This window comes from Macrobrachium nipponense, chromosome 31, assembly GCF_015104395.2.
Source record: "Macrobrachium nipponense isolate FS-2020 chromosome 31, ASM1510439v2, whole genome shotgun sequence".
Taxonomy (NCBI): Eukaryota; Metazoa; Arthropoda; class Malacostraca; order Decapoda; family Palaemonidae; genus Macrobrachium; species Macrobrachium nipponense.
In genome coordinates, this window is record NC_061093.1 from 8,197,759 (window position 1) to 8,216,682 (window position 18,924).

The following is an 18,924-nucleotide window of genomic DNA, read 5'->3' on the forward strand; positions in this document are numbered from 1 at the left end:
AACATCAGACCTGAAGAAATCATGATACAATCAGAAATACGCGAGTTTATGACAGAAGCTACAAGCAAGACAACACCACAGACCACCACGGCGAGAAGACAGGACAACCGATAACAGTGTGCTACCAAACTAACTTTAACAACGAATATAACAACAACAACAATAAGATTATTGCTAAAGTTAAGGGTTTTAAAAACAGTAAAAAGCAAGAAACAAAGTATGAGAATGTTGTTAGGCCGACATACAACTTCCATTCACTTTACCTTTGTCTGTGGATGAGACGTGTGGAAAAACAGAGCCAGTCTGCACTGTGCAGAATCTGCAATGGAATTTGGTATTGCAATTAGTGTAGACCCATGGGGAATGCTGAGAGAAAGGAGATGCTTTTCTGATTACAACTCCATGGCGTAGAGGATCCTCAGTGATGGTATGCATGCCCACCTTCCAACAAGGTGCAGTATTGAAGGGTGTTGTGGTGCAGACTTCATTCTAAATCGTAAGGTACCGTCAGGTAGCAGGTGCTTACGCAGACAGAGTAACGACCAGCAACATTCTACTGGTGTCGAGGAAGCGTTATCTAGGCTATGTACGAGTCTGGCAGTAGTTCCTCTCTCCTCGACTCAAACTCCTGCTACTGTGGTGTTAGCAGCCAAGGCTCTGTTTATACCAGATGAGGGACAATAGAGTCATTTTCATCTTGCTGTGATCGCATATGGCTTGTCCAATGTTTTGGGGCCCCATTGGGATGCTTTATATTGGACAGGTAATTTGGAGTGGAAATGTATGAAGGCCAGAACCACAATAGACAGGAAAGGAATACACTAATGTAAGTCCCTAGAGAGTTGAGAGCAACAGTATACGGGTAAATTAGCGGGAAAGCTACCTGAGGATTACAAGGGTCAGGTCAGGAGGAAGCTAATTCCAAGAAAGCAGGTGCAAGGGGTAAGGTGAGGACAGGTAAGGGCACCCCCTAATGAGTGGCTGCTAATGACCCCGGCTATTCTTCAAAAGGGGGTGCAAAAGGGTCACGTCACGGACCTTTGGGAACTTCTTCATCTTCTTTTTTCCCCCCATTATCCCTAAATTAAGGGGTCGGTTGCCTGATGCGCCATCTCCACTACCATCTATCAAAGGCATTATCCTCCACCAAACCTCTTCATTATATGGTCAAAAGGTACACTTTTTTTTTTTTTAAACAAGTTTTCCGAAAGAAGATTCCACTCCTTATTTTTCAAAATGATGAATGACTTTCCCAAAACTCTACATCTCTTCTAACTGCTAAGTATTTGGGGGAAGACATTTTTCGAGCAATAGTATGTATGTGAGGGTGACCAGGATAAACACAGTTTTGTGCACATGACTTTTGTGTGTGACAAAGTGGTTTCTGTATCGCCACATAAATAAATAACCAAAATGCACTGAACATATATTTTTATTCCTGCATTGAAAACAACAGTGAAAGGTCATTCATCTCGAAGCATTTAGTCTTCATCTAATTGTAGACGTCAATTTCCACTTAGATTTAGAAGCCTTTGCAAGGCAGCCCATTTTTACCAGCAAGCACTTTTTCTTTTATCCAGTCAAATCATGTATGATCTTTAATATAAACAAAAGTTAATCCAAAATGGCTGATAAGTGATATGTTTATTATTTATTTGCGCAAAATTGTATCCACATCACATGAAAACATCGAACTTGCACGCTCTGTATATTTAAAATAGACATTGCTCACACTCGCAGACATACGCTCAGATGAACCTGTGACTGCAGATCAATAAGTACGTAGACGTCCTTAGTCATCACTGCTGTTGGCTTATTGTACATATCGATCACTGACTTCTTTACTGCCGATCAGAATACTCAGGTGGGAGCGCCCTGGTCGCCAAAACCTTAGAGATGACTCATCTGTTCTTGAGGAGTAAAGTTATATATATATATATATATATATATATATATATATATATATATATATATATATATATATATATTATATATACGATATATATATATATATATATATATATATATATATATATATATATATATATATATATATATATATATATATATACGTATATATATATATATATATATATATATATATATATATATATATATATATATCTGGTAAAAATGTTCTGTTACAGCATAATTCCATCTAATAAAAGGAGCCAATAAAAAAAACAAAATATAGAAAGAAATTACTTTCTTTCTATAGTTTGGCGTTTTTGTGGGCTCCATTTATTATACATATATATATATATATATATATATATATATATATAATATATATATATATGTGTGTGTGTGATATATATTTATATATATATATATATATATATATATATATATATATATATATGTATGTATATATATGTATATATATATATATATATATATATATATATATATATATATATATATATATATATATTGTGTGTTTGTATGTCACAAAACGACTAAGTAACAAAGAAGAAAAGATGGCCCAAAAGACAATACCTTAGTACGGGGTAGGGCCACCATAGGTCATAGTGACCTAACTATTCCAGGTTGATAATAATCTCATTCGAAGATTTAGTATTTTGCTCTACTTTTCTATTTTTAAGCTTTTTTTTTTATCAATTTCCCATCGTCCATATGCCATATTCTTCCGTGACTGATATTTTTACTATAAAAAGAACAAACCTTCTTCTAGGTACCTTCAGCATAGAAAGATGAATTCTTTTTTATATTTCTTTTAATATGTTGATAAACTTCAGTGTTAATATATATATCTATATATATATATATATATATATATATATATATATATATATATAGATAGATGATAGATAGATAGAATAGATAGATAGATAGATAGATAGATAGATAGATAGATAGATAGATAGATAGATATAGATGTAGATACACGCAGTGTATGTGCATTTGCTTGACTATTTCATTATTGCATTTATGTTGACTTTTTTTCCCATTTCTTCCTTCTGTGACTTTTTCCTTTTAACCACATCAATTATCATTATCATCCTTGCTGCTGAACGTCGAAGGCATCACGTGGGCCATACTTCCTGATCCATTTGCTTGTCAGGTACAAGTTATAGTTTCCTCGAGAATTGATTCTTTCTGTTTTTCGTTAGTGTCTCTAAGTTCTCACGTGTCTTTAGTACTTGTGGCAAATCACTGAATATAGTCTGTTCCATGGGGAATTCAGCATGCAGAGAGAGGTAAGTTATAAGGAAAGTGATTAAATAGTAAGTATGAGGGAACAGGAAACATGTATCAGATAGACTTGAAATTCAGGAGACGTCAGCAGCAGAGAGCAGGAATTTGGAGATCAGAAGATTCCACAGTTGCACTTGGCAAACTTTTCCAGGTTTTAGCCGTGACCAGGATAAAATATCCTGACAAACTTCAGTAAATAATTTGGTAGACTTTATTGAGACTGCTGCTGTAAGATAGAGAGAGAGTTTTGCAACAGATATGGTAACGTAACTAAAGTCGAGTCATCCTTTAATTAGGCAACTGTGTCCTGTTTTCTTTATATCAATACTTGATCTGTCATAGTATTCAGGTTTACATCAGAAAGAAATCTTAATCTTATTTTTCTTTGGCACCTTAGAATTATACATTCATCGCATCAAACATTAATATACCCATCATTCATTAAAAAAGAAAAAAAAATTTATCCGGGAACTTGGAAAAGCTGCCGTCATCTAAATTAGTTTCCGTTAAAATTCAGAGAGAAAATCGTTTTCTCACGAACGAAGAGAATAGAAAACGTTTTCATTGTGCATCTACATGGTATACCTTAGTAATATATGGAATCCCGGAATCCTTCCGTGCTTGGTAACTATAAGGAACGTTGTAATGAAATTGGAACAGGAGGATAAGAATTACTTTGGAATTATATGTATAAACACAATAATTTCATAGATAGAATAAACAAGAAGTTATTCGGTACGAACTTTCGCCTATGACAATTACTTGAATACGAATCGTGAAATCGCTGTGATAATCTCTGATACGAATGAAGTGGAAGATCTTTTACCTTTCAGGCATTTTTGAGTAAACTACTTACAATTTAAAACAAAAATAAAAATCAACGAAGATTTGTTTGATGTACTTGTGAGATTTGAACGATCTATAACCATTCTCATTCTTAAAAAGGTCAATTCAGTTTATTTTGCTCTTCAGATTAGAAAAAAAAACTGCATTGGATTAACCTGAGAGGGGCAAAGATCCATAAAAATGAATGCTAAGTTTCTTTAGTATCTCTTTTAAGCCTTCTGCGAATCCCAAGTGCAAAATGGGATCAAGAGTATACAGACCAGTATATTTAAATTAATATTCTGCTCATTTGTTAGCTGTAGGTCTATTTATGGAGGTTCTGAGAGATATCTTGTTACATTGTTACTTCTTGTTACTATACTAGTGTAGGACAAGCCTTATTCATTTGGCTAATTGTAATTCAATATTTGTTTGATTGCAACATTTAAATTCTTACTTGTCTGGCTCAGATAAAATGAATCACACTCCATACACGAAGCTTTGTAAACAATATTGCTACGCTGTTGAAAAATAATACTTGTAAGAATGTTTAGCATGTTTACATTGTTATGTAAAAATACATAACATACTTTACATTGAATGTCTTCAAGACTGACTTGATGAATCTGAAACTGGAGAAATTAGACAAACAAAGGCTGCTCTTGGGGAATTCTTTCCTCCCGTAACTTATCATAAAATACTTCACAACTTAATTGTAGCAAGTATCCAAAATAAGAGCTGAACACAAATATCTGCCTATTTTCCTAATGTTCTGAAATTCGTTATCCACGAATTCCGGACTGATAACACACAATATTCACAGGAACATTGACTAGAATACAGATATTTTTACATTAATGTAAAAAGATCCCCAAAATAATGCGAAGTTAAATTACTTGTGGTTTTTCTTTATGTACCAAGTTTACTTTGACAGTACTCGCGATTGATATCAATGTCTGGAAAGGGCAGGCAACCATCTCTTTCTTCTTCTATCGTGAATTCTGTCGGTGGTTGATTGTTCATTCAAGTTTTTAAGAGGTAATTTAACATCTACCTCTTCTGCCCCGTAGGAGGGTAGTGTTATCAGTAGACCTCATGCGGTGCACTGTAGGCATTACTTAAGGTTCTTTGCAGCTGCAACCACTTTCGTTCCTTTTACTGTACCTCCTTTCATATTCTCTTCCTTCCATCTTACTTTCCAACCTCTCTTAACACTTGATTCATAGTCCAACTGCTTTGAGGTTTTCCTCCTGTTACACTTTTCAAACCTTTCACTGTCAATTTCCATTTCAGCGCTGAATGACCTCATATAGGTCCCAGTGCTTGACCTTTGGCCTAGAATCTCTATTCAACTTAACTCTACCTCTTCTGGTATATAATAACCCAAATGGCGTCTACATACCGGACTTGTGAAGCAGGTATTCGAGTGATATTAGGTTTCCAGTTCTCAAAAACAATAAACAAATATGAGCTTACACAAGTTAATCAGAATTTGAGTGGCTGTTAATGGTAAAATGTAATTCGGGTAATTTATTTTGAACATATTTTAATACCTATTCAACAGGCGCTTAAAAATCAGAACTGACCAATCTGGAGTTTTTACGATGGCGGGGTAGAGCAAGTTTGTAAACTATTCAGAAAGTTCATACGAGATAGAATACAAAGCTAAAGGATTATTCTCTGTATATGTTTTAAGTAAAGTTGTATGAATATAGCAACGATGGAGAATTATTGGAAATCTGAATAACAAAATCTTCAGTCTTTTTGTATTACTTTTGGATAATTTAATTACTTCATCAAAGTGGTTAATTCAGTTTCGTATTAGTACTACAATCATTTATGGCTTACACTTAATAATTCCTCTGCTTGTGAGACATATGCTCCGTTATCCATTATGACAACGGTATTTGATTTATAGGTCGGAGCGACGGATACGGTTTTATCACTTCTCAGTTCAGTCTAAGCATTCTAGGCTAAACCTTTCGGGAAAATAAATTTATCTACGGAATCTTAGTGATGAATAAAAAAGTACTTTTACAATATCAAACAGGAGATGTGAATGGTCACTGAAATTTTGAAAGGAAAAAAAGTGATGACGCTATAAACAATGTAGCTAACACAACTGATATAGCAAATGGCCCAAAGCACGCGTCACTCCGTCAATAACATTTTCACTAGAAAAAAAAAAATCACCTTTGAACATCTCGTACAGAATGGGTCAAGAGTTTACAGACCTGGACTTCAATTACATTGTATTCATTTATCAGCAGTATCAATGCTTATTCTAAGATATTTCTAGCAACAGTATTACTGCATTTTGCAGCATTGAGCAGCATTCTGCTATTCCAGCTTTAGGGTTTGAAGTTTGGCTTGAGATATATCATCATCGTCCCCTCTGCAAATCTCCAATCATCAGCCTTCATCTCTAAGCTCTCATCACCCAGTTCTTTGCCTTCCAACTTCTCTAGCGCCCGCTGTATATCTCTAAATGAAATTTTAAATTAATATTATACATACATACCTACACACACACACACACACACACACACACACACACACACACACACACACACATATATATATATATATATATATATATTATATATATATATATATATATATATATATATATATATTGTTCTATCTAAAGCCATCTCCAAGTGAAACTAACGTAAGAACTGATAAAAGTAAAATCAATATAAGTCGTCCTTTAACACTAGCTTCCACCACCTCCTTGAGAGGTCTGCAACCCCTCACTTTCTCTTCAGACTACTGCCGCAAGCTTATTTCACAGGTACCCAGAATCACAGACCCACCTGAATGAGGGAGTTTGGAAGCCGCCATATTGCCACCCGACTCCATGGGAAACACATTGTTCCCACGAGGCCACAGGTCACCTGGAATAGGCCTGCCCTCCACCTGGGCGTCCCCAAACTCACTAATAGGCCATAAAAGCTAATACCAACAGAAGCTCGCTCGTAGACGTTCTCCAGCAGCCCTTACGAACACATTTCATACCTCGTCATTCACCCCCTTATTCCTCTCTTTTGGAGACTACAGCATGTGTAACTCTACTTCCATAGTTCATCACTCCATCCTGGCGTCGCCATTGGAGGAAGACGTTCTAGCTCTACTGATAAGGTACAGCGTGAAGTAATAGTCCGAGTGCAGTCAGTCTTATTCATTTCTTTAGCTATTTTCCTTTCCTCTCTGTGTACGACTTATTGCTCCCCGTTATCCCAGCATCGTGCCCAGCAATTGTAATAACGTAACGCATCCCCTATTGTTAGTCGCGATGCTGTAAATATTTCTGTTATGTTTATTTCCAGTAATAGCAGTCCTCTTGTGATTTTCCCATTGTCAGTACAGTTTGCTACGGTGAATTATCGGAAAGTAACGTAACTGTTGAGTTATGGTATGCTCCCTTAATTAACCAGTAATAAGTTAAGTATATCTTAGTTTTAGCAGACCACTGAGCTGATTAACAGCTCTGCTAGGGGTGGCCCGAACAATCAGAAATTTTGCATGTAGCCAGGAACCAATTGGTTTCGTAGCAACAGGACCTATAGCTCAATGTGGGATCCGAACCACATTATATAGAGAAATTAATTTCTAGCATCAGAAATAAATCCCTCTGATTCCACGTTGGCCAAGCGGAGAATCGAACTTCAGCCACCAGGTTGGTAGGCGAGCACGAAACCACTCGTTCAACAAGGAACAATTAACCAGTAATGTAACATTCCCTTTGTGTAAGCGCCCAGTGATTCTATTCCCCTATGAGTGAACTGTAACGTAACATAATAAAGAGAGGGATCGTGATTAGTATTTTTTGTAAGATTTCCTCAATCCCGGCCACGTGTCTGTTGTATTTGTATTTGTTGTAATGCAATCCGTTGCAGAGACGCCATTGTGTGCCTTTCTGTGGACGTTGGAATCTCGTCTCGTGTAAGCTCTGGGATCTCCATATCTTCGCAGTCATCTTTTCCATGTGCCCGGTTAACTGGCCATCATCCAACAAGCATCAAGATCATTCTTGCTGTTATAGCTTTGCCACAGGACAATTTCATCCCCTCATCACCCTTAAGATGTTACCTAACAATTTTACAGTGATATTAGTTCCTCGCTGGACGAGTTGGTTACGTGCTCAACTACCGATCAAAGGGTCCGGGTTCGATTCCCCGCCTGTGCCAATGCAAAATCAGAGGAATTTATTTCTGGTGATAGTAATTCAGTTCTCGATGTGGTTCGGACCCCAAAGTAAGCTGCAACTCCCGTTGCTAAGTAACCAATGGTTCCTAGCCATGTAAAAGTATCTAATCCTTCGGGCCGGCCCTAGGAGAGCTGTTAATCAGTCCAGTGGTCTGGTAAAACTAGGATATACTTACCTTAACTTCTTTCAATAATATTGTGTAAATATATATAATTAATCCAACCCTTGAGTTTACATAGCTCTCCCTTATTCTGAAGCAAGCCCTCAGCGGTAATATCCCTTGTTTTTTGTTTGTCTTTTATTTTTTCATTTGAAGGCGTGGCCGCTCTTTTTATCTGCATCATAGTCAGCTTTGCTAATAATAATCAATCCCAGTTGCACATGGTTGGGTTCGGAACCTTAATAATATATATATATATATATAGATATATATATATATATATATATATAGATATATATATATTATATAAATATATAAATATATATATATATATATATATATAGATATATATATATATATATATATATAGATATATATATATATAATAATGATTATAATATATATATATAAAAATATAATATATTATAATCACTTTAGCACGTGATTCTTTTATCACAAATATCCACAGGTGGAAAATAAGAGACAGGGTGTAGGTCCTGACCGGTTTCGGCTTTATTTTCAAGCCATTGACAAAGGACTGATACATAGTATTAGAAGTCACAAGTATATATACTACAGAGACAGTACTGACGAACATACACACAACCGTTTGAGACTGCAGATCTACCTACAGGCAGGTGTCAAGGTAGGAGTGGCTTTCAAAAATCATTTCGCTAAAATTTACAATAAATTCTCAAGGGATACTACCGATTAGGGTACCCACCGTAGGGGACAACAAGTCCACACCTGATAGGTGTCAGTTTACAAATTTCTTTTGATATTAAAGGATCAAGTTTATACATTCCTAGACTTATTTTCATATTATTGTTGTAACTTTCTTTTATAAAACTAGATTCAATGATATTCCTTTCCATTGCATTATTAGAACACACAAGCTTTTTTGCCCCTTCCCAGTTAATAGCATGATTGTTCTCACTAACATGTACAAAAATACCACTATTTCCCTGTGCATATCTCACACATTGTTTATGTTGTTCTATTCTTTTTTCCAGTGCTTTCCCCGTTTGACCAATGTATAAGTTGTCACAAGACTTACACGGAATTTTATATACACAACCTTTAGCATTGTCGGGGGAGTTCTTGATAAGTACCTGTTTCATTGTTCTATTGTTTTTAAAAACTACATTAATACCAAATTTCTTCAGGAGATGTGGGATATCTTTCATATTATTATTATAAGGTAGTACAATCCAATTTTTTGTGTTGTAAGGTTCCTTTTGGTTTTGATACATGGTCTTTTTTGCCGCTTCTAATGCATTGTTTAGTACACTATCTGGATATTTCAGTTACTTGCCTGTATTCCGAATCTTATCTATCTCCTCATCTATATATTCTGGGCTACATACCCGTAGTGCTCTTAGAAACATAGAAGCAAACATTGATCTTTTAACCTTATTGCTTTGTCCAGAGTAGAAATGTACATAGGAAGAAATATTAGTAGGTTTTATGTAAACACTATATTTAAACCCGCTACTATTTCTCTGTATGAGGACATCCAAAAAGGGTGGGCATCCATCTTTTTCCATTTCCATAGTAAATTTAATTGATGGTACTAATTGATTTAACCTGGCAAAAAAGTTATTTACATCTTCGTTCCCTGGCCATACACAAATTATGTCGTCAACATATCTAAACCAAGGTACGTTGCGTGGAATTATATTGTTTAAAATTTTCTTTTCAAAAAATGCCATATATAAGTTACTTAGCACTGGGGACAGAGGGTTTCCCATTGCCATACCAAAACTTTATGAATAAAATTTTCCATTCAATTAAGATGCTTTTAGAAAATGGAATATCCAGCTGTTTGTTTTCTAATAATTCCGATAGAAACTCCAATAAATCATCAATAGGCACCTTTGTGAATAGTGATACTACATCAAAGCTCACAAGTTTCGATTCACTATTACCTTGTACATTATTTAGTTTATTTATCATGTCCACATTATTCTTAATATTGGCATTAGAGATGTTACCTACCAATGGGTTAAGGATACCTACTAAATACGTCGCTAATTTATAAGATGCTGAACCCACTGAGCTGATAATTGGTCTGGCAGGAAAGTTTGTTTTATGGGTTTTTATCGTACTATACATATACGGTAGCGATGGAGAGGTCACACACAACTTCTTTATAAGGCTTTCGTTACCTTTTAACAGAATTTTCACTGTTTTATTGAAACCACTATTCACACTGTCTATCGGGTTCTTATTTAATTCTTTATAAGTACTATTATCACCCAAAAGACTTTCCCTATTTATCTATATATTAATTTTTGTTTAAAATTGCTAGGTCACCTGATTTATCTGCTTTTGTCATGTGTATATTTTTTTATCTTTTTTCAGTTCATTGATGGCATCCATAAAACTGAAAAAAGATACAAATATACACATAACAACCTCGGAATTAATATATTTTCATCAGTGGCGGATCTAGAAATTTTTCACTGGGGGGTGGCACTTAGGATTTTAATATATATAATATATATATATATATATATATATATATATGTGTGTGTGTGTGTGTGTGTGTGTGTGTGTGTGTGTGTCTGTGTGTGTTTGTGTGTCTGTGTCGTGTTTCTAGGTCATACATGTTCAGGCTCTCTAGTCGTCTTTGGTAACCTATTTGCCTGATGGATGAAATTAACTTTGTGGATCTTGTTTGTACCCCTTCTAGTCTATTTATGCCCTTTCTTAGTGTTGGTGACCAAAACTGTACTGCATATGCAAGATGTGGTCTAACTATTGATGTGTAGAGCCGCAGCACCGTTTCCTAAACTGCCTCTTTATGTATCCCACTAGTTTCTGTGCCTTCTTTTCAGCTTTTATGCATTGTTTTGTGAATTTTAAGTTCTTGGTAATAATAACTCTAAGGTCCTCTTCTAGTTCTACACTATTTATGTCATTCTCAAGCAGCATGTAGTTGGCATGAGGGTTGTTTTTCCTGTTCGTAACACTTTACATTTATCCAGGTTAAAAGGCATTTGCCATATTGTTTACCACTCTCCTATTTTTCTTAGATCATTTCTTAAATTTCCCCTGCATCTTGGTCTCGCATTTACACGTAGTTTGGTGTCATCTGCAAATTTAGCTATCCTGCTAGCTAAGCCTACATCAGTGTCATTAATGTAAATAGCTATCCTGCTAGCTACGCCTACATCAATGTCATTAATGTAAATAAAAAACAAGAGCGGTCCAAGGACAGAACCCTGAGGGACTCCGCTTGTTACATCTGCCCATTCTGATTCTTCACCGTTTATTACGGCTCTCTGTTTTTTAGTTAGCTAGTCTTCAATCCAGTCTGCTATTTCTCCTACAGTTCCTAAAGCTCTAACTTTTGTCATTAGTTTCTTGTGTGGGAGTTTGTCAAAGGCTATTTGGAAATCTAAGTGGAGTGTATCTATCGTTCTACTACTGTCGTAAATACCAAGCATGTTATGAAAAAACTCCATGAGGTTTGATAGGCAAGATCTGTTTTGTCTGAAACCGTGTTGGCTGTTTAACAACAAGTTTCTATCAATGAGAGAGAGAGAGAGAGAGAGAGAGAGAGAGAGAGATTATATTCTGAAGATTGTTACATTGTTTCAAAAACCTGTAGCTTACACAGAAGTAGCAGGTGAAGTTTCTTTGGCAAATATAAGCAATAAAAAGCAAATTACATCATTTTGTTTTCGGTGTTTCTATCAAGATTTTACTTCTGTACAGTGGATAGTACACATTATCAAAATTTAATTATAGCTTTGAGAATTACACATTAATCTATCCATGTGGTGGGAGCATGTGACCAGGTGCTCCCCACCCATCCCAAACCCTTAAATCCGCCACTGATTTTCACATACGTTAACCGAAGGGGAATTTTTTTTAACTGAATCGATAACGTCACTGAAGTCCTGATTTCTTCCCTGTCCGCTGGGCGCTGGTTCGAACCCACGAGAGGACGAAATCAGTATCAACTAAAAAATTTCCCTTCGGTTTACATATATGAAAATATATTAATTTTGAGGTAGAGCGAATTGGATATTAAAGGAAATTTGTAGCTCGATGCGCGCATCATATATATATATATATATATATATATATATATATATATATATATATATATATTCATTCACGTACATATACATGTAATACATATATACACACAATTGTGTGTATGGAGACATCGATTGCATTATTTATGCAAGAATAATAATGTAAAGAAATATAAGTATTTATACGTTATCGCTGAATATTTCAATCGGCCTAAAAACATGTACATTAAATATATTTGAAAGCTGCTCTGTTGAATACAACGTAGAGTGAGAATGTCTGTGTTTTCTTCGGTTAAATTATGCAACGCTGTAAGATATTGTTATTTTCCCGTCGGGGAAACGGTAGCAGTAGATATGGTCTATCATTTGAAACTGGTTCTTGGCAACGTCCGATTCTCTACCTTGGCGATGGCTTGAGCCACAGCGAATTTCTAGTATACACGAACAGATAGAAACTTTATTAACGCTGATTATTTTTTAATAACATACAGATATACTAATTGAAATATATCAAATATACTTTTGAGAGATTTTTCAATGATGCAAAGAAAAGGAAAACCAAATTAAGGAGATACTGGTTACTACTGAACCGACAGAAACGAATGAACGAGCAGACATGTGAGGCAGACGAATTTGGAAACCATCACCGGTAGATGTACGATAACGTTGTGTCTCGTTCAAGATGGTCCGAAATTATAACGTGTGTGTGTGTGTGTGCGTGCGCGCTCACTCGCGTGTATATATATATATATATATATATATATATATATTATATATATATATATATATAAAGGTATAAGCCACGAAGGAAAGATAAAAAACAGAAAGTCGAGCTAGGGCTTAGAAGTAAGATTGAAACATCATAAATATTGTGTCAAAACTGGACAAACATCTAATGCAATATTCATTCATTTCAGTGAAAACAACCACCGGATAAATTGGATTGGTAGTTCAGTAAATGCAAGATCAAGAAATGTCTTATCACGAAATCTTTTAGAATCTGCCATCATACAACTTACTTCCCATTGTAATTTTAATATTAGTCGTGGCCTGTTTCATTTAGACCCTTGTATTTGTAACATGTTTAAGAATGACCTCAAAGATATAATTACAGACTTAAATACAAATTAGTTGCCTTAGATATATTTTCTTTGTATATGTAAGTTTAATATGTTTTGTGAATAAGTTTTTGTTTACCAAAGATCTGAATGTGGTCAGCTGCCGCCCTATATAATCCTTTAATTGTCTTGTCCCTGTGTCTGAGCAGTTGGACTTAATCTTTTTGTTCTTAAATTGTACCCATGTTTATGCTTGTTTGGAAAGGTTACTCATTCTCCAGGTGTGTCGGATTCTAGGTACTAATCTCCTTATAATCCCTATCTGTCACTTATACGACCTTTCCTGTACCCTCAATTTCTCATGTAAGTCAGTTTGTCTGCTAAGTAAAGGATGTTGTGTCGAAAGATCTTGTAGAAACCCCGTTGTTTATCTTGCCTTCGTGGCTTATACCTTTATTTATGGATTTATCACGTTCCAAACTTTCGTGATTCAGTTATACATACATATATATATATATATATATATATATATATATATATATATATATATAGATATAGTATGATATATATATAGTCAGAAATCATAGCGCTTTCGTCTTCACTAAGACATTGTCATTCATTGACAATGTCTTAGTAAAGACGAAAGTGCTTGGATTTCTGACTGTCATCTTCCTGTGGCATTCACTTATTTAATGAGTCACGTGCATCTACTGTGATTTTTTAAGCATATATATATATACATATATTTATGTGTGTATGTGTGTACAGGGTAGTCCGAAAGTCTTATTACCCCTTCCAAAAAGTACCAACAATAGAGGTTACAAGTATTGCAATAATACAAAATACATATCCTGGATTCAGTTTATTTGCTTTCATTGATACTGTTACATCCGCTAGCCATCTGAAATAAAATAAAATTAAAACAATATTAGGACAAAAAAGCGTGAAAATAAAAATAATATTTCGGGGTAACAAGAATAAAATTAATCCAGGATATATATTTTGTATTATTGCAATACTTGTACCTCTTTTGTTATTATTTTTTGGTAGGGGTAACAAGACTTTCGGACCACCCTGTACTATATATGTGTATGTGTTCGCGCTCTCCCGTGTGAGCAAAATACGTTTAAACACGTTCTAGTGTTTGCATGATGCTATGAAAAAAGGGGGTAATGAACACTTGAATTGTATTAGAAGAAAAATATATAATACTAAACGTTAAATCAATGTATACGGGAGCCGTACGATACCTTTCGAGGGAAGTACGAAGTCTGTTATCGTACATCCCCGAGCTGCTAGCAGCTGCCACCATGCCGCCCGACTGACTGTGACTGGTCTCTCATTCGGCCGCTGAGCGCTCAAAGCAACGAATATCACGTCGACGATCTAGTGAGGCCGGATCACAGAAGTTCACCAAAATGCCCAGGATAGACAACGACATCAAGCTAGATTTTAAGGACGTCCTCCTACGACCGAAAAGGTCAACCCTGAAGAGCCGGTCGGACGTGAGTAAAGAGTGTAGAGATTATTTGTTTTGCCGCACTGCATCATATATATCTGTTGCAGCAGACGATGTCTGCTGATCAGCTGACATTGCGTGTTGGTAAGGCGGTTGCCGGAGGTCGATGATTTTACTTTGCAATTGCCAACGTTCGTCGTAACGATTACTACTGTCCGCATTACCTCGTTGAGCGTTTGTAATACTGAAGGCGTGCACTGTTATATATGCTGTAGGCAGAAATACCAAATGGCTGAGCGTTGGATAGTCGCTTTCATTGGCGTCTTTAACAAGCCGAAGAAGGCCTCTTGGCGCTACCCAAAATAGAGCCTTCAAAAGGCCCCTTCGTTCAAGTATTGTTGTCCTTGGAGTAATAAACCGAACTCTTCTGAGAATGACCATTGTCAAGATGATGACGTTTTTAAGTGGTGCATAGACCAAACCGAAATGCCGACCCTTAGTTGAAAAAAAAATATATATATTTTTATAAAAAAAAAAAAAAAAATTAGTCTTAGGTGGCTTGCCAAGAGGCGCACGTGTTTGAGATGCCCCGAAAGGGTTTGACGAAGGTTTGCAGCTCTCTTTCACTTCTATTCGTTTGAAGTTTATTGCGCCTTGTTATATGAGTAGATGTTGCGCTATTTGTGTAAAGTACCTAAGGTAATAATCATGAAATTTAGGATGAGGAAATTTCAGCCTTTTGAACGCACGAAACAATGAAAAGAGAAGTTGGAGATCTGAAAATAAATGTGAAAATAGTTGAGATGCAGAGCGAGAATCTGAAAGCGGAAATGTTAGGCAAACCAGCAGTTGCACTAAAAAGCAATAAGTGTAAAAATATTAGTACTACAGACAATACTACAGAATCTCGGGAAAAAGACCGCTTACAATGGTGGCGTATGACGACACTCCATTGGAGTATGGATTAGAATGTAAATTTCACCTGCTGGTATGTCGATCCACTAGTGTGTTGGTAGAGGCTGGCTGGTTAGTAGGATCGTTATGGTTACCACATCAGACATTGTATACAAACAAGTTCACGTCATGACGGCCCTTTGCTGTTCCTCTGTTTTCGGAGAAGCTGTGCATTCCTGCACTTCGTCAGTCTGTAAATAATTCGAGTTGCCAAGAAGACGGGGAATCTTTCTTCCACGAGTTTATTTTTATTACATAATAGAAGCTAGATATCTTAATTGTTTGTGAAAGGGACTAGCCATTTGTTTTTCATAGTTTGAAATAACCGATATATGAAACTGGATGTCTTGGTTTTTATTTTGGGGGGATTGGCGATAGTGAGGGGAAAGGAATCTTTTGTTTTTCACATATCTGAATTCGAAACAGTAGGAAACGAGAAATGTTATAACTTGAAACGCCCTTCCAGTTATTCATTTGTCGCTACACTCGTTGGATGTTCAAGGCTCTAATACACTTGCGTACTCTCTTTGGCAGAGGTAATAACTCCGCGTCTGGTATTTCTTTGGAAATTACAGTGCCCAACGGTATTTGGGTTGGTTATTAAGAATTTACCGTTATTTTTGGTGGGTCGACTGTGATTAACTCACAGGAACTATAGTAGATTCACATCAACCTGCATTTGACGTCTAGGCCAGTCCCTTACGAGTTACGACGCTCCTGATTGGCTGTTGATAAGCCTATCACAGGGCTGGAAACTCTCGGTCTCTCGAGAAAGTCCACATAAGCAGGGTGTATATTCCATCTCACCTGAGGGATACTTTTGAAAGACGTATCCCTCAGGAGAGGTAGAACATGCATCCTGTCTATGTGAACTCTCGAGAGAGTGAGAGTTTCCAGCCCTGTGATTGGCTTATCAACAGCCCATCAGGAGCGTCGTAAGGGACTGGCCTAGACATCAAATGCACGGCTGATGTGAATCTACTATAGTACTAAACACGGCGAAATACATTTGACAGACCAATCCCTATAAACTCTTATTCGCAGAGTTATTCCCTAGAATTACCCTTTCTTTCTCGGAGAAAGAGGAAAAAGAACCCATATTGCTTGTGGACTGATATAACTGGAAAAACACTGATAAACGTTGATTACTCCACATTCCATTTGGCCGCCTGTATATTCAACCGATTTTGAATACATAAGTTGAATGTTATGGGTCTTGACGGTTTTATACTTATCGCATAATTTGTAAAGCTGCCATTTCAGTTTTAAGATAGTTTCATAATTATGGTATCCGGATTCTGACACGTTACTGGCTAATGGACCTGAATTCTCGTTCTTGGCATCGCTAGCTTGAAACTTTTCCGATAACACGTATCGTGTGTTAACACCTGATAAGCCTTGGCTTATCAACATTACATCAGGATGCTTACTTCATGCTGGATTGCAGTTAAGATGTTTTACAGTCATTAAAACAATCGAAAGTTTGTCATTCAGGCGGTTCTGTCGTCTGATTTTTGTAGCAATTCGACTCAACGTCCTTTACTTAGCAGTCAATTAAGTAAAGGACGTTGAGTCGAAAGATCTTGTAGCTACTTCAGTGTTTCACTTTCCTTCGTGGCTTATACCTTTATTTATGCATTTATCACGTTCCAAACTTTCATGATTCAGTTATACATATATAATATATGTATATATATATATATCAGTATATATATATATATGTATGTATGTATGTATGTATGATATCATATTATGTATGTTTTGTATGTAATTAGCCTATATATATATATATATAACTAATATATATATATATATATATATATTAATGTATGGTATGTATGTATTTATTAATGTATAATATGTGTGTAATAATATAATGTAATTAAAAAATAATATAATTATGTTGTGTATTAAATATATATAATATTTATATATATTAATATATATATTATAACCAAGAATTAAAATAACATTTACATACAGAATTTAAAAGCCATTTCATTTCCAATTTCGATTTTATATATATTATATTATATAATTAATATATATATTATTAATATTATATATATAATAATATATACATATATGTATGTATGCAGTATGTATGTATGTATATATATATATATATATATATATATATATATATGTTTGTATGTGTGTATATATATATATGTATATATGTGTGTATATATATATGTATTATATATGTATATATGTGTGTATATATATATATATAAACCAAGAATTAAAGCATTTCATCGTTTCGCTCTTCCATTCGTGACTGTAACTTTGTATAATCATCACGTTTTAAATTTTTTTTTTTAATTTAAAATCAAACGAGCTTATATGTATGCATAAGGTCTCAGCGGCGTGGTTGGTATGGTATTAGCGTCCCACCTCGGTGGTCGCGGGTTCGATTTTCGACCATTCCATTGAGGTGTTAGAGATGTGTATTTCTGGTGATAGAAGTTCACTCTCGACGTGGTTCGGAAGCCACGTAAAGCCGTTGGTCCCGTTGCTGAATAACCACTGGTTCCATGAAACGTAAAAACACCATACTAACAAACAAATCACGACTGTTTATAAGTCTGAAGCATCGTGAGGTTCTTGATATAAGCTAATGCTGACAGCTATGACGTCAGAGAGCACTTTTAAGATTTTTGGAATACAGCCAGTTCTGGGAAAGAAAGAGAGAGAGAGACTCGTTATATAACTGAAGAATGGTTCCACCCATCCAGAGGTTGGGAATGACTTCGTCGAGGCGCCCCGCTAAGAAAATTAGGTCAGTATTCGACATGGTTAAGGGAAGCGGTTGTATCAGATCCAAAGAGAGAGAGAGTATTATATTTTGACAGGTGATTTTGTACTTGGATCTCTCGGCAGAAGGAATGTATAGGCTGGGGTGGAGCATGAGAGAATGAGGAATAATAAGAGAGAATGTTTTTAACCGTTCAGGATGCACGGACAGGAAGACCATCCTGACATACTGT

General features: G+C 35.6%; 1 protein-coding gene across 1 annotated transcript in view; it reads left to right on the plus strand.

Annotated features, from left to right (window-relative positions):
- Window positions 1-14,838: 14,838 nt before the first annotated feature.
- Window positions 14,839-18,924, plus strand: part of LOC135206627 (GMP reductase 2-like) — a 58,124-nt gene continuing 54,038 nt past the window's right edge. The window contains exon 1 of the mRNA XM_064237967.1: window positions 14,839-15,026. Coding sequence (XP_064094037.1) covers window positions 14,940-15,026 — 87 coding nt within the window. The 5' untranslated portion in view covers window positions 14,839-14,939. The remainder of the gene's footprint in view (window positions 15,027-18,924) is intronic.